The sequence below is a fragment of the Perca flavescens genome, chromosome 5, assembly GCF_004354835.1.
Source record: "Perca flavescens isolate YP-PL-M2 chromosome 5, PFLA_1.0, whole genome shotgun sequence".
Lineage (NCBI taxonomy): Eukaryota > Metazoa > Chordata > Actinopteri > Perciformes > Percidae > Perca > Perca flavescens.
This window is the reverse complement of record NC_041335.1, coordinates 37,338,413-37,360,568: the sequence shown is the minus strand read 5'-3', so window position 1 is coordinate 37,360,568 and position 22,156 is coordinate 37,338,413. Positions and strand designations below refer to the sequence as shown.

General features: G+C 42.3%; 1 protein-coding gene across 4 annotated transcripts in view; it reads left to right on the top strand.

The window, feature by feature from the left end:
* Positions 1–22,156, top strand: part of LOC114555278 (tetratricopeptide repeat protein 28) — a 386,074-nt gene that overhangs the window by 214,575 nt on the left and 149,343 nt on the right. For all 4 annotated transcript variants that reach the window (XM_028577569.1, XM_028577568.1, XM_028577566.1 and 1 more), the window contains 3 exons: positions 3,362–3,509; positions 15,932–16,204; positions 20,139–20,269. In XM_028577569.1, the coding sequence (XP_028433370.1) occupies positions 3,362–3,509; positions 15,932–16,204; positions 20,139–20,269 (552 nt within the window). The remainder of the gene's footprint in view (positions 1–3,361; positions 3,510–15,931; positions 16,205–20,138; positions 20,270–22,156) is intronic.

Here is a 22,156-nt window from a genome sequence, read left to right as displayed (position 1 = left end):
TCCTGTTATGTGTGAATAAAAAGAATAAAAAAAACGTTGTGTAGGGGTAACATCTTGCTCACCCCTCTCCCATAATGACTCATGCCAATAGCGTAGCTAACCTGTTAGTGTTATTTCTGAAGCATTGTGCTCTAGTTGAGGCTCCCTTACGCTGGTACTCAGCTACAGTAATGTCACTTCCAGTGAGCCCTCTGTTTTATGAGCCTCGCTGGTTGAATTGACTTGTCGGATTATGCAAAGGCTGAGATCCCATCGTGTGTGTGTGTCTGTGTGTCTCTTAGTGCAGCTATAGGATGTGTTTTGAAGGTAGTTGGAGATTAATGGAAGAAAATAAAAATCCTGTGAGGCCGTACGGCACATTGATTTTGTCATTTTTTGCCGCGGCTCGTTCCTTTACGCGTTTCTTTAGTCATGCTTTTGAATGCACTCTCAGCGCAGTCTTGTCTTTCTGCCTCATGTATGAGAGCATAGGGTAAAATAAATAAAAGGATTAAAGAAGATTGCAATTTTTCCTTTTGAAGCAAGCCTTATTTTATTCATCTCCATCCTCGTCCTCTCTCTCCCTGGCCGTCTCGGTGCGGGCACGCCGCTCAGGAGAATAAAAGAAAGCTCTGTGGGTGGGAGCAGTCATATTGTAGGCTAAATCTAATCAAAGGGAGAAGTGCTTTTAAATGTCTTTTGCTCCCCCGGGCGAAACGTTTTGTGGACCTTCCCCGCTCTCTCGCCAGAAGCCCGCTGCCCAAACTCCACCGCCACGAGATGCGATTAATATTGAGCGGATACTTTGGCCTGCACTCCCCTCGTATAATAACAGTGTCAGAACAAAGGTTAATGCTTTGACTCTAATCTCTGTCCTCGTCATTTTCGACGGAGTTGTGATGCGATGCGAAGGGATGCAGAGATGCAGAGAGGGGCAAGAAGTCTAGAGAGGGATTGGTAGTCAGCGGGGGGGGGCTCGGGCGGAAGCAAAATTAATTACTGGTCTCTATAAATTCAATGTCATGTCTCATTTTCTCTAATCCTCCCCGCCTTCTTTCGCTGCCTAGCGGTGCTAACAGAGAAGCTTGGGAAGACTAATGAAAAGGCCTCTTCGATGCTAATAGCAAATTAGCCCTGGTGTCACTTTTAAAGGCTGTGAGTGGAGTTACCGCCTGCTCAGCGAGGAGGTGACCAAACGGCAGCAATCACAAACACAAAAACACCAGAGAAGGAGGGATTAAGGCTACATCCACACCGCTACCTTTTCGTTTTCAAGCGGCGTTTTGAGACCAAAACGATCTCTGTCTACACAAGAGTTTTAGCTCCAGCAGCAGAACTAATCTCTGTCCATATTAACACGTCTGACATCACATATCACATGACCGTTCACACACACACACACACACACACACACACTGGGCATGTGCCTGTCGGTGTGAACAGGAGGCGGGTTGTCTGACGTTACTCCGCGGTTGAAAATCATGGACGTATAAGATGAAAATACAGAAACTACTTTTGGAGAAAGAACAACAACGGTGAAAAGTAAGAGCAGGGATTAGTTATCTTGGAGCGAGGACGAAGTGGAACTGTTACTGAAAGGTCTGTAAGCTACCTAACTGATAAGACTGATTCCAAATGTCTCCGTTTTAGGGGCTCGGAAACGCCAAAGTAGTGTGTTTGCGAGGCGTAAAGGCAGCTAAAGATATTCATTTTTATACCAAAACTTGAGTGTAGATTTAGCCTAAGGCCGGCCACACACTGGCTGCGTGGCGTTTTCTATGTCTTTACACACCAGAAAGGTGTCTGACGCGTTTCCCATAGATAAACTGCACTCAAGCTGTAGTATACTTCATGTTAAACATATATATATATATATATATATATATATATATATACATACTGATCTGATTACACCAAAGACAACGTCGGCAGTATTGACGGCAAAATAGGCTCCAGAATATTTCCTTCTGTATTGACAGGTGCAATATTACAATATTGAATATTTAAATTACATTCATATATCTGCATTTATGTCAAAACCCTCGAGACTTTCAAACATCAACATGACATGTATTAAATGTATTTGTGTCTAAATGACATATAAACATCTTGGAAACGCTTCCAACACGTTTGCTTGTCGCGTGAAAAATAGGCGTCGGTCCCATTTCTACTATTTCTAGGCTCAAGCCACGCCTGAGACGGCCGTGTCACGCAGGCAGTGTGCAAGCTCTAACCTGTTAACATGGAAGCCCGAATAAAAACGGACACTCCTGACATGACATATTTTAGATTTTAGTTTTTACTTTCTCTTGGGGGGGATTTAGTGGTTTGGATGGTGAATAAATGAGCTGGATCTAGTTCCATCTCTCTTTGCTGCTCGTATTAGACTGGACCGGAGTCAGGTTTAACAACTCACTCGGATTATTTTCTGATCAGGCATCAGACACAAACATACTGAGTCCCAAACTTGCTTGGAAACCAAAAAAAAAACAACCCATCTTTTTTTCTCTGGTGAGTCCAAACAGACATTGTGAAGATAAAAACACGTATTGATGGAGCTTTGGATCTCAGAGGCCGCGTCTGTTTTAGTTTTCAATCTGAAGGAAGGCTCCAAAACAATTTAGTCTCTCAGCGAAAGACACAGTATGCCGGCAGTCACATGCAGTTCATATCTCAGCGCTGCTGAATTATTATACTCGCAAAACAATGTGACTTTCTCAGCTCTGTGAATAACTGACTGGGTGACAAATGCAACTAATGCACTGACTGCTTGAAGAGCCAATCACGTAGCCAAAGCATGACACAATCTGATGTGAAAATATAGCAAAAGAATGCAGCCAGTTGTGTTATTATTTTACAAGCGCTCCCCCCGACAAAGGGAATGCACAATCTGTGGTTTTTATGGGTGTTCTTTTTATTGAGCTACAGACCGACTTGAGTAAGTAGCTCTCTCTCTCTTTCTCCTTATTCTTTCTCTGTACTTTTTTTTTTTTTCTTCTTCTAACACAGCCCAAGAGAAATACCAGTCCTCCACTTGTGGGCACTTCGCTCCCACAGCAAACAGGAGAACAAAATATTAAAAGAGAAAAACAATCAGTTGCTCCTGAGAAAAGCAGCCAGCCAGAGTGTAACATGTGCATTTATGTTAAACTTATAATCCAATTAACAAGTACAAAAAAAGCCAGTGATCACTCTATTATGGGAATACAGAAAGGAGAGAGGTGCCATGTTCCGAAAACTGCTCATGTGGAAAAAATGCAAATGGCGTGAAATGAGTGTGTCTGCTAATGTGTTTGTGTTAAGCCCAACAATGTGGCTCTAGACCACAGCCCTAATGACTCTCTCTCTCTCTCTCTCTCTCTCTCTCTCTCTCTCTCTCCAGGCATACTTCCGACAGGGTGTTGCCCTTCAGTACCTTGGCCGCCATGCCGACGCACTGGCCGCCTTCGCCTCCGGGCTGGCCCAAGACCCCAAGAGCCTGCAGCTGCTGGTGGGCATGGTAGAAGCCGCCATGAAGTCGCCGTTGCGAGGTAAGACCTGCAGTAGCTGAAAGGCATTTTTATTTGTGTTTTGACAGTAGGACTGTACCCTGGAAATCCTGGACTTCTCGCGAGAGCACAATTTGAATTATTTCAGCGAGTCCCTCTGGCATTCAGTAATGATGCTCATTAACTATGCCCTGGTAGCCGAGCTGCACCAATCACATCTGTGTATCTGATATAGGCGGGCCAGAGGCGAGCTAAACCGATGACGTCATTAGTAAACATTGCAAGATGGCTACGGATGAACACCGGTTGTTAGAAACGGCTTCGGCTGCTACAATGAACGAGTTAGACTTGGCTTTTTATCTAAAAGAGGAACAGAAGACGGCGCTCCAATCCTTTCTTTGTAAGAAGGACGGTTTTGCTGTTTTGCCGACCGGATACGGCAAGAGTTTAATTTACCGGTTAGCTCCTCTGGTAGCTAAGAGTTTAATCTACCGGTTAGCTCTTCTGGTAGCTAAGAGTTTAATCTACCAGTTAGCTCTTCTGGTAGCTAAGAGTTTAATCTACCGGTTAGCTCTTCTGGTAGCTAAGAGTTTAATCTACCAGTTAGCTCCTCTGGTAGGTAAGAGTTTAATCTACCGGTTAGCTCTTCTGGTAGCTAAGAGTTTAATCTACCAGTTAGCTCCTCTGGTAGCTAAGAGTTTAATCTACCGGTTAGCTCTTCTGGTAGCTAAGAGTTTAATCTACCAGTTAGCTCCTCTGGTAGCTAAGAGTTTAATCTACCAGTTAGCTCTTCTGGTAGCTAAGAGTTTAATCTACCAGTTAGCTCTTCTGGTAGCTAAGAGTTTAATCTACCAGTTAGCTCTTCTGGTAGCTAAGAGTTTAATCTACCAGTTAGCTCCTTTGGTAGCTGAGAGTTTAATCTACCAGTTAGCTCTTGTGGTAGCTAAGATTTTAATGTACCAGTTAGCTCCGCTTGTAGCTGAGAGTTTATTCTACCAGTTAGCTCCTCTTTACCATCTACCATCTCTGGTAAACACAGGATTTAAAGTGGAGCTTTGGCCTGATTCTTTGTGGAGAAACTCTTGGACCAAAACGACCAATAAGTCGACTAATCGACGGTGACATGTGGAATGATTTATTTCCAGGAAATGTCTGAGCATATCTATGGTAAACGCACGATTTAAAGTGGTGCTTTTGCATGATTCAGTTTTTCAGATCTGTTGAATTAAAATCAACTGATTAAAACTGAGGGCGAATAGAGTCAAGCGTCCCACACTCGACTTTTTTGACCAATTTGAGTGTAGCCCATGGGTACTCGTAGTGCACAGCATTAGCATTAGATTTGGTGCCTAAACCTAACCAAACTGCGACTGTTTAGCAACGTTAGCTAACGAACAATACCGACTTATGGTTTGGATGACTTGTTTTTTTGGTTTTAGTCGACTAAATTCATTTTTTAATGCTTTTAGTGATTTACTTTGCCGTAAATCACTTAAATCACAAACAAACTTATGAGCACATCGTAACCCAAACACAAGTGGTGCTTTTGCATGATTCTTTGTGGAGAAACTCAGTTCCACAGAAGGCGAATAGACTGCATTTACTACACTAACAAAATTATAAATGCAAAACTTTAGTTTTTGTCCCCATTTTTCATGAGCTGAACTCAAAGATCCAAGATTTTTTCAATGTACACAAAAGGTTTATTTCTCTCAAATACTGTTCACAAATCTGTCTAAATCTGTGTTAGTGAGCCCTTCCCTAACCATAATACCAGATACTGACTGGTTTTCGGACCCCCCCAATACAGTAAAACTGCACATTTTAGAGTGGCCTTTTATTGTGGCCAGCCTAAGGCACACCTGTGCAATAATCATGCTGTCTAATCAGCATCTACCACACCTGTGAGGTGGAGGGATTATCTCGGCAAAGGAGTGCTCACTAACACAGATTTAGACACATTTGGGAATAATATTTGAGAGAAATAAGCCTTTTGTGTACATAGAAAAAGTCTTAGATCTTTGAGTTCAGCGTTTTCAGTGTTTCTTTGTTCAGCATAGAGGATTTTGCTACTTTTCTAGTCTTAACGACCACCCAAAGCACACAGATCTGTCGATTAAATCAACTCATCGATCAAGTCGACAAAATCACATGTGCGTTAGATAATTTCTTTAGTCGAGGACGGCCCTATTTCCCAGTGCGTCACTGTCTGTCTGCTTCACCATCTCCTCACGTTTTATCCCACGACTGCCGTCTCTGAAACAAATCCTCGCTCTGTCAGTCAATAAGCGTGTTGAGGGTGACTTTACCTGTCAGTGTTTTTACCCATTCGGCAGGCAGGCAGGCCATCTCTCTATCTGTCTGTCTTTCCGTCTCCGGGACGGACTGTTGGTGTCATGTACTTACCTCCGGACTCTGAGGCCTGACGCCTGCAGCTTCAGCATATCTTATTGTCAGCCGGGCTGATCACACTCCCAGATAGCCCCTTATCTTAATGAGCATCCAACAGTGATGCCATTGTCTGCATCTGGCCCTGTGTAAGCCTTTTTTTCTAAAGCTGAGTGGATTTATAAGCAGCTCATTCAAGCCAAGAGTGTAACTAAAATGTGTTTCTGTTATGCATTATTATCTGTCGTATCAGCCAATCTGCAGTGACCTGATTGTCCATGAGTAATCAGCGTGGGCCGGCCAAATGAGCCTCAAAACCTGGCAACAATTTTACTTCAGATGACCGCTGCGGAGTATTTAATATTCTTCAGATCTGGATGCCACCGATTGCCAACAAAGACTGAGTCATCCTGCAGTCCTGCTTTGTCATCGTTTTCTTTCCCAAAGTGTGCTGAAAACTGCGCCTGTGAATAAATGTGGCCTTGTTCAAGAAATCCCAAAAAACTGTACAATGAGATCCACAGCTCTGAAGGGCTTTGTTCACTGAGGAATCAGTTTTTTCTTTGATTGAATACAGCTTCTCTGAATATGTGTGTGAGGAAAAAAAAAAAAAACTGCAAAGAGAATAAAGAATGGAGAGCCCATCTGAGCGACATTGAGCATATAAGCCTGTCACTGGAGCCAAAACGAGAAAAAGGGTTTGGGTGCGAGCCCAGACCTGAGCATTATAGACCAGAATGGGTCCTCTCTGTTGAGAAACAAACCAACATTTAGCCCAAGCCATTTAATCTCTTAATTGTTTACCCCATTTCCCACAATGCCAGGCAACCAGCAGAGGACCTAATCCAAGGTGTGTTGAGGAGAGGTAGCTAGGTCAAAGGATTAAGACCAATGATCCTCTCAGAGGGGGACGATAATCAGTGTAACGCCAGCAACCAGGGAGGATAATCAGTGTAACTCAAGTCCCCTGTAGGGTTGGGTACCGAAACCGGTGGGTACCGAAACCGGTGGGTACCGAAACCGGTTCCTACGCAACCTGTAGGAATCGGACCGGATTAGAACGCAAATTTCGGTTCCACTTAATGTGTCGACTGAAATATTTTCCCTCTATCGCTCCGAAACGGACGTAAAAATATCCCCCTTTCTCTGTAGCCTACTGTTAGCAAGCTACCGTAAATGTAGGCTACTTTTAAAATGCCATATTTTCCCTCTGGGCTTCACCAAAACGGACGTTAAATACTATACTTATTATATATTTAAGTACTTTAAAACGTTAATACATTGTTAAATTTAAATAATTTTCAATTTAAAAATAACTCGATAAAAGAGCATTTCCTTGATGTCATTTTTCAGTTTTTCAAGAATCAGTTTAGGAATCGGAATCGTTTTAAAAAGTACCGGTTCAGCATCGAAATTGTAAAAATCTAAACGGTACCCAACCCTAGTTCCCTGATAGATGAAAGCTAGGCAACGCGTTCCTGCCAGCCGTGCTTGTCGACCACTAGGGGTGTAACGGTACATCGATCTGGATCGATATATATCGATTCAGTAATCAAGGGTTACAATATACTCGATGCAAAGTGAAAATATCAATACGTATCACGCGACTTTATTTAGAAATTCCCACTTTGTATCTATTATTTTTTTTCCTTTTCATTTGAATGTCTGGAAGAGCTCGGTAACAAACTTGTCAAATCCTATTTTAGTTGCTTTTTGTGAGTTGATATGAATGTAACTGATTGTGTTAAATGGGCTCATCTCGATCACAGGCGCCTGAATTTAATTGAATCGTATCGTGGCAGACTTTGTGATATGTACGTTTATTATTTATAGGGCTGCTCCCTCTTAGTCGATTAGTCGACTAATCGGTCAGGTTTGATGCTTTTTTTCATGCTGAATGACTTATTTCTTAATAATGACTTATTGGGTATCGTTTGGTTTTTTTTCCTGATACTGGTGCTTAAAACTGACGATACCGTGACTGAACTGATACGTTATAAAAAAAAGAGCACAAAACAACAATCGTGACATTAAAGAACAGCTCGTCCATTGCTACGGCCATATGGTCAAACTTCACTATTTAGTTGATGTTAAACGACAAAATGAAGAACCACTACTATGGCAGAAGGGAACTTTACAACAACACCTTGAGTTTCTCGATTGAACGCAGCATTGCGTCCCGTCAATGTTTCTCCGGCCGTGACCACGGCGTCTCAAAGGTCGGCTAGTCTCCTCTGTGTCTTTAGCTGCAGGCTGTTGGACATTCCACTGTTGGAAGCCTTTCCAGTGAAATACAGCCACACGTTAGACCGTTGAGCTGTCAGCATTTTAATCATGTCAACCCAGCTACTAGCTAACTAACTACGAGTGAACTAGCGTTACATGCAGTGATGCATTTGTTGCCTGTAACGTCCGTTTTGAAGCACCAGGGGGCAGCGCAGGTGTTTTTAAGTTGCACCGAAATCTGCAATGTCATTCGGTTGGATAGATAGCAATTGTTTGGGGGCCATATGGACCTTTTTCACAGCAGACATGTTGACTTGTCATAGTAGGAAAAGCACAGCTGACATTGATAACCTTAACAATGGCTCAGTTCCATCATGTGTCCCAGTAAGATATTTCAGTGAGTCAGCATGTACAATACCCGGACCTCTCCTAAGTGGAATGCAGCCATCAGTAATGGTTTAATACCAGGGTCTCTCCTAAGTGGAATGCAGCCATCATTAATGGTTTAATACCAGGACCTCTCCTAAGTGGAATGCAGCCATCATTAATGGTTTAATACCAGGACCTCTCCTAAGTGGAATGCAGCCATCAGTAATGGTTTAATACCAGGACCTCTCCTAAGTGGAATACAGCCATCAGTAATGGTTTAATACCAGGGTCTCTCCTAAGTGGAATACAGCCATCATTAATGGTTTAATACCAGGACCTCTCCTAAGTGGAATGCAGCCATCAGTAATGGTTTAATACCAGGGTCTCTCCTAAGTGGAATGCAGCCATCATTAATGGTTTAATACCAGGACCTCTCCTAAGTGGAATGCAGCCATCAGTAATGGTTTTAAATACACCTGTGCCTTTCCTACTATGACATGTCAACATGTCTGCTGTGAAAAAGGTCTATTGGCACCGGGTTTCGGTACCCAACCCTAGTCATTGCACTCGGCTGGTTTTCCACCTTGTTTTTTGTTGTAACAACATTGTAATTGCACGTGTAATCCTTTTGTAATTACACTTAATCTCTTATAGCAGTTCTGCAAACACAACATTTTATTCCCTTCTGTGTACAAACTCAAGTTTTTTTTCTCCCATGTTGCCAAGAAAGAGCTGATTGTGTCTAGCTGTGATTGCGGCGTTCGCTTCTCTAAGTCGATTATCTTACCACAGACATCTCGACACGCTGTGATGTTTGCAGTCCTCCCAAAAGCACCCCTACCTTTCATCTTCTAAGAGATCCATCCGAAAAAGGCACCCATGCCAAATGAGCAAATGAATAACTCAGGATAGAGGAAGGCAAATAATGAACCTCAGAGAACCATTTCAAGGCCTATGTCTTCAAGGGACGCAGTGTGAAGTCAACTCATCAAAGCTTGCTTTGTTTCCGCAGTGAAGTTAATATTATATGTATAATGCCCCAATTCTTAGCGAGTCATATACAATTCAACCCTCAGTACCTGACACACACACACACACACTCCCACTCCTCGGCGCATAGATCAACGTTTCCTCTACTTATTCTGGAGTCAAGCAGCTGTTGTGCTCCCACGCGATTCGTACTGTATTTACCACAACAAAGGGCTCTGACACAGGTGGAAACTGATGCAGTCTCAGCTCCCTCTTCTTACTGTATCAGTCTGCCACTTCCCACCAGTCCTTCCTCCGATATCCGCACTGTCCATCTGTATTATTGAACAAGCTGTAGGGAATCAGCTTCTCACAGTTTTCAGTATTGGAAGTGTGTTTCAGTATGTGTTTAATCACACGGGTAATGTTTTAACTATTTATCCCGCTCCAGGTTTTTCTCTCACTCAGCTGCCTGGGGACAGAGAGTGACCATCGGCAGTTAATTAATATAATTTATCGCTTTTTCAATGTCTTTTTGTCTGTTTTTTTTCCCCGAGGTTTTTGTCGTCATATATTCTATTTCTTTATTTGATCAGGGAAAATGCACAAAAACAATGTGTCTATAAAAGAAGATATGTCATGTGCCAGGTTATAGCAAAAAATGCTAATTTCCACCCGCAGTCCCCGGACAGGTTGATGTTATACTTACAAAAATTCATAAAATATATACACAATAATACATGAAAGCATTTTCAACGTTTTTTGTCGCTTTTTCTGTGGCTTTGTTAGCCTACAAATCTAGACGCACCCTAGCGGCAGCAAATTTAATTTGCAGCTAGGGGGGTCTAGGCACTCTCCGTTGGCTTGCGAGCTGGAAAAACCAAACTCTGGTCAGGCCAATCACATCGTGTATAGAGTCGGTGGGCGGGGCTTATGGTTGCTGCTGCTTGCAGAGGTCTTCTGGAAGACTTGGAGTTCAGCTTTTCTTTGAGAAAAGAACAAAGAACGGCACAGAAATCATTCTTATAAAGGAAGATGTGTTCGGAGTTTAAAGTTTAATCTATCAACTAGCTCCGCTACCTTCTTCGTTGCTCTGATTGGTTGTAGCGCTATCCTATTACGTGCAGAGGGAATTTGAAAGACAACCGTTCATCCCGCCCCTCGGATTGAGCCCAGCCAATGGTAAGTTCCCAGATCCAACATCTGGATGAGGGTCTGTTTTATCAGGCTATGTCTTAGCTGCTTTATTAGACTTTTTTTGTCGCTTTTCCTGAAGTTCTAGTCGCCTTTTTCGAAAATTTTTAGTTGCTTTCCACTATTGTTTACCACACACTGCGTGTTATAGTAAAAGGGTTTTTCACTTGACCTGTTTTTTAGTAATCTTCATCTTCGGTATGAACCAATGGACATAAAAAGAATGGGAAAGTCTAAGAGACGGACTAACTCGTAGGTCAGATAGAGGAGGGAGAGTGCATCGTCTATGTTTTTATTCACACAAGATGTCAGCAGTGTTGGGAAAGTTCACTTTCCTACATGAACTAGTTCAAAGTTCCGTTCACAAATTTGAAAATGAACTAGTTCAGTTCATATTTCATACTTCAACATGTTGAACTAAGTTCACAGTTCCAAAAATGAACTTAGTTCATAGTTCTTTTTTTTTCCAAAGTTCCTCCCCATATAGAAGCACTTATTTTATCAGTTTTAACACTGAAACTATGCGTCAGATTTCATCTTCATATCCAATCTGTTCAACGAGCCGTTTCAGGTCTGCTGTGGATGGGACTGAAGTGCCGATTTTCTTTTTGAAAGCCGGCGGGCAAAGTTTGCACAGAAATGTCCGATTTTTTCATCCTCAGCGACCTCGTCATAAAACTGGTTTAAATTATCCACAACACCGGATGTCAGGCAGAATACCTCTTTGGTGCATCGCAGATAGAACTGCAAAGATGAATCGATCAGTTGTCAACTATTTTGATAATCCATTAATGGGTGTGAGTAATTTTTTATGACAAAAAAGTCCGAATTTTCTGATGTCAGCTTGTTAAATGTGAATATTGTTCTAGTTTCTTCTCTCCTCTGTGACAGTAAACTGAATATCTTTGAGTTGGGGACAAAACGAGACATTTGAGGACGTCGTCTTGGGCTTTTTGGGAAAAAGCTGATCCACATTTTTTACCATTTTTCTGACATTTTACAGACCAAACATCTAATCTATTCATCCGCCAGATTCACGACAACAATGAATGTAATCATTAGTTGCAGATATGTATTTCTGCCCTAAGTATGCAGTCGTTAGAGTGAAGTGTGGCCCCGGCTGCAGAAGCAGCGTTGTGTGTGTGTGACTGTGAGTGTGTTTGTGTGTGTGTGTGTGTGAGAGAGACTGTGTGTCTGCATGTGAGTGTGAGTGTCTGTGTGTTTGTGTGTGTGTGTGTGACTGTGAGTTTGTTTGTGTGTATCTCTGTGTGTGTGTGTGTATGTGTGTGAGAGAGAGAGAGTGTGTGTGTGTGTGATTGTGAGGGTCTGTGGTGTGTGTGTGTGTGTGTGATTGAGTGTCTGTGTGTGTGTGAGTGTCTGTGTGTGACTGTGAGTGTGTTTGTGTGTGTGTGTGCGTGTATGTGTGTGTGACTGTGAGTGTGTTTGTGTGTGTGTGTGTGTGTGTGTGTGTGTGTGTGTGAGAGAGTGTGTGTGTGTGTGTGTGTGTGTAAGCGAGACTTTGTGTGTGTGTGTGTGAGAGAGACTGTGTGTGAGAGAGACTGTGTGTATCTGCATGTGAGTGTGTGTATGTGTGTGAGAGAGACTGTGTGTGTGTGAGAGAGAGAGACTGTGTGTCTGCATGTGAGTGTGTTAGTGTCTGTGTATTTGTTTGTGTGTGAAAGACTGTGTGTGTGTGTCTGTGTGACTGTGTGTGTGTGACGGTGAGTGTGTGTGTATGTGTGTGTCTGTGTGTAGCAACACGTGAGATGATGTTGTCATAACTACCTGTTTATGAATGCAGCAGCCTTGAAACCTTTTTTTTTTTTTTAAAGCAAAGGATTGTCTGCGTGTTTGATTTATGACTCAGCCTTTGGTGTCACTCTGAAGCCAATTACAGCCTATGAATGGATATTATATGATTATATGCACGACATTCTGCCAAGTGGTGGAACACAAGCAACGCTCTTGAAAGAGCATCATCAGTTATGCTTTTGACTGCTTGTGTGGGGAAGCATCTCATATTGTGTGTGTGTGTTTAGGTGTGTGTCTAGGTGAATTAGCATTTGTGTGTGTGTGTGTGTGTGTGTGTGTGTGTGTGTGTGTGTGTCAAGAACTGCTATGACTGTTGTGCCTAAATGTTTGTCTCAACAAATAAAAGATGCCGTTTATGAAAGCCTGTGCCTTCTGCTGAAATGTAGACTACACACGCTGCCACGCGCTAGGGGCTGGCCAATATATCGATATTACAATGAAATATCCTGATGTGAGACTAGATATCTTATAGTATAGTAATATGGTAAGTTTAGTCTTTGAATGGATTTAAAGGTATAGTAAGTGATGTTAATCTAATACACTTTTTTTCAAAGTCAGTGAATATCTCCTCACAGTCACCTATAGCTCTCTATTTTCTGTGTGTGACGTTTTATTTTTTATTTTTTTTTACATCAGTTACAGCATTCTACGGTCATTTATTTCTGTATAACAGACCGTTGCTAAGTATAACAGACTCTGGCGGACCTTTTTTAATGAAATAAATAGTTTTTTAAATTAATATTTAGTGCCGTAGCTCATGCAGCTGGTCAGCGCATCAAAGGGAGAGAGAGAGGGAGGAGGAAACATGGTTTGCTAATAGAGCTAATGGCTACAGAGCAAACAGAGCATTAGTTAGGCAGGTATCCTCCGTATGAGTAGCCGTGTGATGAACCGTGCATAATGCACCGGTCATTATCGCGAATTAGAACCCCTCCGCTTCGCTCTACATGACCCCTTGCTTAATATTTTGTGAAAAGCACCAATTGTAAACCCTACAGTATCGTCGCAATATCAATATCAAGGTCAAGAATATCATTATACTGTGCTCAGCATATAAGTGAATACACCCATGCTAAAGTTTACTAAAAAGAGGAATAAAAAAAGTCATGTTTTGGAAATTGATCTTAATGCCTTAATTAAAAAAAAATAGGAAAAATCCAAATGTTAAGGACACCAATTTTCTTTGTGAATGAATAATGTATCGTAAATAAATAAATGTTCCTCCTTAAAATACAGGTGGCGTAAGTCAGTCCAACCCTATGTTAAATTCCCATAGAGGCAGGCAGACTTTTATTTTGAAAGGCCAGTTATTTCATGGATCCAGGATACATGCATCCTAATAAAGTTCCCTTGGACCTTTGGAATTAAAATAAAACCATGCCAGTGTACCGACTTATGCCCCCTGTATTTTAAGGAAGAATGACTTTTTTAATTCCTCTTTTTATTCAACTTTAGCATGGGTGTATTCACTCACGCTGTGCACTGTATATCTGATTTCGCCCAGCCCAGCCCCACGCAGCCAGTGTGCAGAGGCACAGTAACACCATGCAGTCTCCTGTAAAGCGCTTTGACCTAATTAGTAGCAATCCTGCTCAAAATGTTCCCAGATACAGGGCCTTGAGAATTCAGCATCCCCCCAGATACACTCCTATACATGCATGCAAATATACACAGACGCACACAAATGCATCAATAGAACCACACACACACACACACACACTCCTCCTGTTGTTCGATGTTGGTGTCTGCCATAGGGCTTTAGAATCTGGAGGGGCTGTGAATCCTGAATCCCGCGCGGCCCACCATTGATTTATGTCATTGTGTGCGTTTTTAGCCTCTTCAAAGGTCACCTTGAGTGTCTCCTTTGCTCTGCATTCCTCCGCTGCTGCTACTGGGGAGCATCAGCTGCATTAGCTTCCCCATCACTCATTAAACTCCATCTCAAAACCCCTCTCAGCCCTCCGCATATGTATTCTTCTCTAACAACCACATGGGCTGACACGGAGAGAGAAGGCAGAAATGGGATTTTTGCTTTGCGGTTTGCAAAAGACAGTCGCCCACGATGCTCTAAAACTTGTGCCGTTTTTTGCCGCGCTGTTGGTAATTGCCTGAGATTAGCCCAAACAGAGTGGAGGGGAAAAATGTCTCATATGTTGATTTATCGTCAAATTGTCAGTGTAAGCCGTCACTCAGCCGAGCTACAGGCCACGGGCGGAGGGCTGCCGGAGCGCACCGGAACGCCCGGTTAAAAGAAGACTGAATGTGATGTAGAGCTTAATGTTCGATCAGAATTACAGCACAGCTATCGAAGTGCGGAATATTGACGTTTCGCTCCACCACATTTCTTTTCTCCAAGTGAGGAAATAGAATAGTTTCAGTTTACATAATCCTTAAAAATGTATATTTTTTTCTTCCCCAATCTGTTCATTACATTTTCCTACAACGATGTAGACAGAACAGTGAACAGTGCAAAGATGGTCCAAACACGGTATCATGCAAATGTTAAAGCAAAGACTAGAGCACTATTAAGTGCACTACAAAGAGGAGACAAAAAAGGAAACCAAAAACAAGGGCTGTGGGCTGGTCCGCTGCCCGTCATATCATATCAGTCAGTAAATCACTCAGGGATATTTGGAAAATGAACGTCTCGTATGTATTGAAAGAAGGGGTCCCATGTTTTATTGAGTTTTCTCAGTGAGTGATCTAATTAAAATTCTTATTTTTTTAAGCGCTTGAAGATCCAATAATCACTAAAGCGTGCGTCATGTAAGAGAGAAAATAAAAACAGTAATGGTCAAAGTTGTCATATTTATGTTTAAGGTGTGTTGATTAATTCACGATATCAACTCATGTATTGAGTAACATGCAAGAGAACAGTCCACCTTTACGTTCAGGAAGACGGAGAAAAGGGTGGTTTAAAAAACCAAAACAGGTAAGGTCTTTACATGGCGTTTGAGAAAAGCCCTAACCCAATATAATGTATGTGCATGTAAACGCAGCTACTTGTACGGATGTACCAGTGGCAATTCGCCCAATGAGACCACGACATGGGAATGCAGGGCCAGGGATCGAACTACCGACCTTCCAATTGGTAGACGACCGCTCTACCACATTAGCCACAGCCGCCCTGTTCTGCTCTTGCTTTTACAGGTTAGCGTAGCAGATAGCTAACATCAGATCCCTGAAATAAAGACCTATAGGAAACCTAAGTAGAATGTAGGCTTTTAGTTAAGATCTTTCCAATTTTGTAAAACCCTGGAAACAATAAAAATATGGCATTACAAACTGCCCATATTAAAAAGTCTAATAAGGTGCTCTTGAGCACAGTGCACCAACATTTAGGGTGATTAAAGTCTGCAAAAAATTGGCAGGAAATGACCCGTTTCTTAGCTCAGAAATACATGTTACTGACTCTGCGACGTCACCACGTCAGCACAAGGTTATGCTTTGGCATATTCCGGAGCCTGTTTCTAATCTCTGCCTTACTCATGTCTTCCCCTGCACAGAGTCTCTGGAGCCCACCTATCAGCAGCTGCAAAAGATGAAGCTGGACAAAAGTCCCTTTGTGGTGGTGTCTGTGATTGGCCAGGAGCTGCTGACAGCGAGCCACCACACCGCCTCTGTTGTGGTGCTCGAGGCCGCTTTGAAGATCGGCACGTGCAGTCTCAAGCTCCGCGGCTCGGTCTTCTCGGCCCTCAGCAGCGCCCACTGGTCCCTGGGCAACACGGAGAAGAGCACTGGCTACATGCAGCAGGACCTGGAGGTCGCCAAGACCTTAGGTAAGAGGCCTGGACCGGGGGGAGAATAAGAACATAGATCAGCGCTTCAAGGGTCTTCAATGTCCTTTGGGCCAGGGACCCCTTTGCTGAAAGAGAGCCCAAGTAGGGACCCCCTTCTGCATATACTGTATACAAGTTGCATATTAAACTGGGCCGAATGGATGAAAATAAATGGTCATTATTTATACATTATGTTTTAACGTTAAACCTACATGTGACAGACACTATAAGTCCTTAAACTAAACTGTACGGCTACCAAAGTGGCTACCTTACCTATAGTAAGCTTATCTTCAGTATGTAAATATATTGGGTTACACTTTACTTGAAGGTATCTACATAAGAGTGACATGACACTGTCATGAACGTGTCATTAACATTATAAACGTGTCATAAACATTATGTCATAAACGTTTATGACATAACGCTTCTTTTAGTGAGTGTTATTCGGTTTTTGTCATGACAAGTTAGGGTTAGAGTTCATGTGTTCATGACAGTGTCATGTCACTCTTATGTAGATACCTTCAAGTAAAGCATTACCATGTATTGTTTTTTTCATGAATAGGCCAAATTGTCTTTGCTACTGATATGTTGGACTAATATTAAAGGTCCCATGACACGGTGCTCTTTGGATGCTTTTATATAGACCTTAGTGGTCCCCTAATACTGTATCTGAAGTCTCTTTTATATAGACCTTAGTGGTCCCCTAATACTGTATCTGAAGTCTCTTTTATATAGACCTTAGTGGTCCCCTAATACTGTATCTGAAGTCTCTTTTATATAGACCTTAGTGGTGCCCTACTACTGTATCTGAAGTCTCTTTTATATAGACCTTAGTGGTCCCCTAATACTGTATCTGAAGTCTCTTTTATATAGACCTTAGTGGTCCCCTAATACTGTATCTGAAGTCTCTTTTATGTAGGCCTTAGTGGTCCCCTAATACTGTATCTGAAGTCTCTTTTTATATAGACCTTAGTGGTCCCCTAATACTGTATCTGAAGTCTCTTTTATATAGACCTTAGTGGTCCCCTAATACTGTATCTGAAGTCTCTTTTATATAGACCTTAGTGGTCCCCTAATACTGTATCTGAAGTCTCTTTTATATAGACCTTAGTGGTCCCCTAATACTGTATCTGAAGTCTCTTTTATATAGACCTTAGTGGTCCCATAATACTGTATCTGAAGTCTCTTTTATATAGACCTTAGTGGTCCCCTAATACTGTATCTGAAGTCTCTTTTATATAGGCCTTAGTGGTCCCCTAATACTGTATCTGAAGTCTCTTTTATTTAGGCCTTAGTGGCCCCTTAATACTGTACCATAGGCAGGCTGGGGGAACACATATTAATGTTAAAAAAACCTCATAAAGTGAAATTTTCATGCCATGGGACCGTTGAGACTTGTGAGGAATGGATGTTAAAGTATTTATTTTGGTGACTACGGGGCGAAAGAATTGCTCATAATCTGTGTTCACGTCTCCCGTTGGAACCTGCCGCTGGTCACCTAAAGAGGCGTGGCCGTGGATAAACTCATTTCTAAACAGTCTCAGATTATACCTGCTAAACGCACGGGGGTAAGCGAGCGTTTGGCAAGCGAACCTCCTATGGCGCCATTTTGTTGCTACCAAGCCATCACCTCCCGTTAGCATCCCATTGACTCCCGTTCATTTTGACGTCACTTTGACAGAGAATAACTTTACATCTGAAGCGTTTAAAGAATCTATTTGTCCGTTGTTTATTTCTAAAGAAACACGACAATGTATAAAAGGCTTCATTACCTTGTACCTCACGTTATGGCTCCGTAGCAGACGCTTTTATAAAAATAGGCTAACGATTGGGTCATAACCACGAGACTTACTGTCACACAGTAGAGGAATTACCGTATAGTACAGGAGAAGCTCACAGGCAGTTTGGACTTCCATTAGCTGTTTAGGTTTAATTACTAATGTTAACTAGCATGTTAGTGATCAGTAATTAGCCTGTGTCCATGTTGTCTCCTTACATATACCTACACTCTCCGTCTCTGTAAGATTGGGAATGATTGAGATTTCTCTCGGCACAGCTACCAGAAGACTTCACACTTTCAGACAAGTTGCTCACGTCACATCTACGTCTTCAAGCTCAGTTGGAGGCTGCTCAGTAACACTCAGCCAGCACCGGGAAAGAGACTTCTGATATCCTCCACTGGTCTCAGACCAGAGACACGGGATCTGGTGATCCATTTCTTCAACTGTCTATGGCTAAACGTCAGCATGTTAGCATGCTAACATTAGCAATTAGCTCAAAGTACCACTGTGCTTAGGTATAGCATTACAGAGCTGCTGGAACAGCTGCACACTCTTTGTCTTAGTTCTTGTATCTTTAAGGAAGCCAAATATATAAAGTATTTTAATTTCTTTTAAAGTCTGCAAGAAATTGGCAGGAATTGACCCATTTCTTAGCTCCGAAATAGATGTTACTAACTCTAACTGTAGATACGCTGTGTGGGTGTTAACATAGGAGAAGATAACATTTGAAAGAAAGACAGTTGAGGAAAGTATTTGTCCCCATTTTAGCCCGACGTGCACCAAAGTTTAAAGTAATTAAAGTCTTCACTAAATTGGCAGGAATTGACCCTTTTCGTAGCTCCGAAATAGATGTTACTAACTCTGACTGTAGCTATACGCTGTGTGGGTGTTAGATAGGGGAGAAGGTTTGAGAGAAAGATGGTTAAGAAAAGAAAAGTTAAGATGATAGGAAAAAAAAAAACGGAGAGTAGCACAGACTGGCTCCACTCTTCTCTCTCTCCCCTCCCCACACACAAGCACAGTTTGACACATGACTGGGCAGAGCAGCTGGAGATAAGGAGCTGTGGTTCTCAGGTGGAGCGCAGAGACTTGCGCTTCACTCTGGCCCCTGTATGCGGGGCCTCTCTGTCAGGCAAAAATAATAAGGCTTTCCCCTCTCGGCCCTCTGGAGCATTGAGATCAGCACTAGCAGCTGTCAGGGAAGCCACTCTACTGTGGAGAACCCAGAACGGCCACTTTTCCCTTTTAAGGCTGCGGTGGCACGTCATTGGCATGGATGTGGTTCATCACGTCGCTGTTCAACAGTAACGGTGGGATGATGCCAAATAAACACCAGCTGCTCTGTAATCACGTAGGCTTTACTGCAAATATGGCCCCTTCTCTGTCCTGGGTTTTAAAATCGGAGCTGAGTGTTGGGATCACCTTTGGACAAGCTTAAGTACAGGTGAAAACACACTCGGGACGCATTGAGATCAGATAAACCGTTCCCCAATTCACACATACAGTATGTAGGATATTACAACAGACATTCCTTTTGTTGCAACTTCTCAATTTGTCATGTTCATCATGTTATTCAAATGTTTTTATTGTGAAGTGGAAAAAAGTGGAAGGTACTGTCGGGGCACGCCCTCATACTCTGCTTCTGACTGGCTAGTAGTCCTTACCTAGCTACTGTCAGGGCACGCCCTCATACTCTGCTTCTGACTGGCTAGTAGTCCTTACCTAGTTACTGTCGGGGCACGCCCTCATACTCTGCTTCTGACTGGCTAGTAGTCCTTGCCTAGGTCCTGAGCATGTTCAACTCCCAACAAAGATGGAACAGAAATGAGATGTCTCACTCTGTAGCTAAAACAGAGAGCTCGACACACAGGGTAAGAAGAAGAACTGCGGCAATATGCAGTACAAGAAAAATATGGTGTTTTTTGAAAATTAATCCATGTAAACCTATTCTGATATAACCTCTAAATACAATTATGAACCTGAGATGAGCATAATATGAGCACTTTGAAATTTGACTTGGTGAAACCTTAAGAAACTCTGTTAGAGATGTCCACTCAGGACAGATGTTAAAAACCAGGTCAGAACAGGCCCTTTGCTTTGTTTGCTCTTTTGGATTATCTTCTCATCTGTGTTTTTTTGCCCCTCGCCTTCAGGTGACCAAACAGGGGAATGCCGTGCTCATGGGAATCTGGGCTCGGCATTCTTCTCCAAGGGAAACTACCGCGAAGCGCTGACCAATCACCGCAACCAGCTGGTTCTGGCCATGAAGCTAAAGGACCGAGAGGTAAGAAGCAGCTTTGAACGCAGAATCCAGAATCTGTCTTTATGTCTTTATCATCAAGAGAAACTGAGGTTGCTGTCCCATCTGCCTCGTTTGGTCCGTTTAAAACGAACCGTGGAGCGTTCGGTCGGACAGTCTGGTTGGTTTGGGCTGGTGTGAGAAGCTCATCGAACAAACAAACTCTGGTCTGCTTAAGAATGGGGGGTCTAGGTTCGCTTCCAGAAAGCGATCTGACCCAAATACAGCATGTGAACCAACAACAGAGCATTTACTAGCCTGCAGTTTCAACCTTGCACGCGATGTACAGACTTATATATGATTTATGATTTAAGGGATGTTAACTTTCAGATCCACGAGCTATTGTCTCACACACACACAGCAATATTGCAACTTCACCGAACTGTTGTAAAAAGTGTTGTAAGGTGTAAAAAGCGCCCGTAAAGACCTAAAGGAGTCCATCGGTATGTCATGCAAGCTTGTCGTTTAGGGGACTTAAAAATTGCTCTAAAGTTAGGGCTACATTTTGGCGAGGGAAAAACTGGCCTGGCCATTTAGTTTTTTCTCTAACCTCTTTATATCCGAATTATATCTCAGTGACTGTAAAGTCTGCAGAGCTGCACGTTATTGTGTGTTCATGTGAAATAAAAAGGAATTAATTGTACGGTTACACTTAGATAAGAGTGACATGACACTGTCACGAACGTGTCATAAACATTATAAACAAGTCATAAAGGTGTATGACATAACGCTTCTTTTTGTGAGTGTCATCCGGTTTTTGTCATGACAAGTTATGGTTAGGGTTAGGTTTCATGTGTTCATGACAGTGTCACGTCACTCTTATGTAGATATCTCCAAGTAAAGTGTAACCAATTGTACAATTGTAGAATCTCTTCCACATCCATGCAGAATTGATTTTGCACCTGAAATACGACACGATACAACTTTATTGTCAGCCAAGGCTGAACTTCTTTGTGCATCCTTGTGTAGCTCGTATAAAAAAAGAGGACATACACATACATACAAACGTACATGAGATTAATAACACCAACAGAAATACGTGACACATTACCACAAGTGACATAAACTTCCAAGTAGGAAAACAAAGAAAACATATGTATAACAACAGAAAATGACATGAACATACACACACACAGACGACGTCTTGGAGACGTATATCCCTGAGATAAGTATTGCACTGGATTTAATGTAGCTGGTTTAACAATAGGATAGATTGATGTATGAAAGAGTTTTTAAGTCTGATGCGATTAAAAGAATGAACTCGAAAGTAGGGCTGCCACCTCTTAGTCGATTAGTCGACTAATCGGTCGTTTTGGTCTAAGTCGACTAAGATTTCTTTAGTCGATTAGTCATTTTTTATGCTTATTCATGCTTAATTACTCATTTCCAAGAAACTTCTGAGCACATTTATGGTAAACACAAGATTTAAAGTGGTGCTTTTGCAGGATTAATTGTGGATAAACTCAGTTTTACAGATGGTTAATTAACTACATTTATATTGTGCTTTTCTAGTCTTAACCACCTCTCAAAGCGCACAGCTCTGTCAATTAAATCAACTAATCGATTAGTCGACTAAAAAGTGTTAGTCGACTGAGAATTTCTTTAGTCGAGGACAGCCCTACTCGAAAGCGTCTGTTTGAAGGCAGAAGCTGATATCCCAAATCGACACTGAATCAGGGAAATCGGTGACGATTCCCTGCCCTAGTTCCAGCCGTCTTTGGATGGATGGAGCGGGTCGAACTGTCTTTGCGGAGGACAATGAATCGAGGTTAAAAAGTTTTTTTTTTCTCCCGAGTCTCTTATCATGTCGTGGGTGTGGGATTGTGCTGTGGCCAGCATTCCTCTGTTCTGGGCGGTTTGGAGGGTATCTCA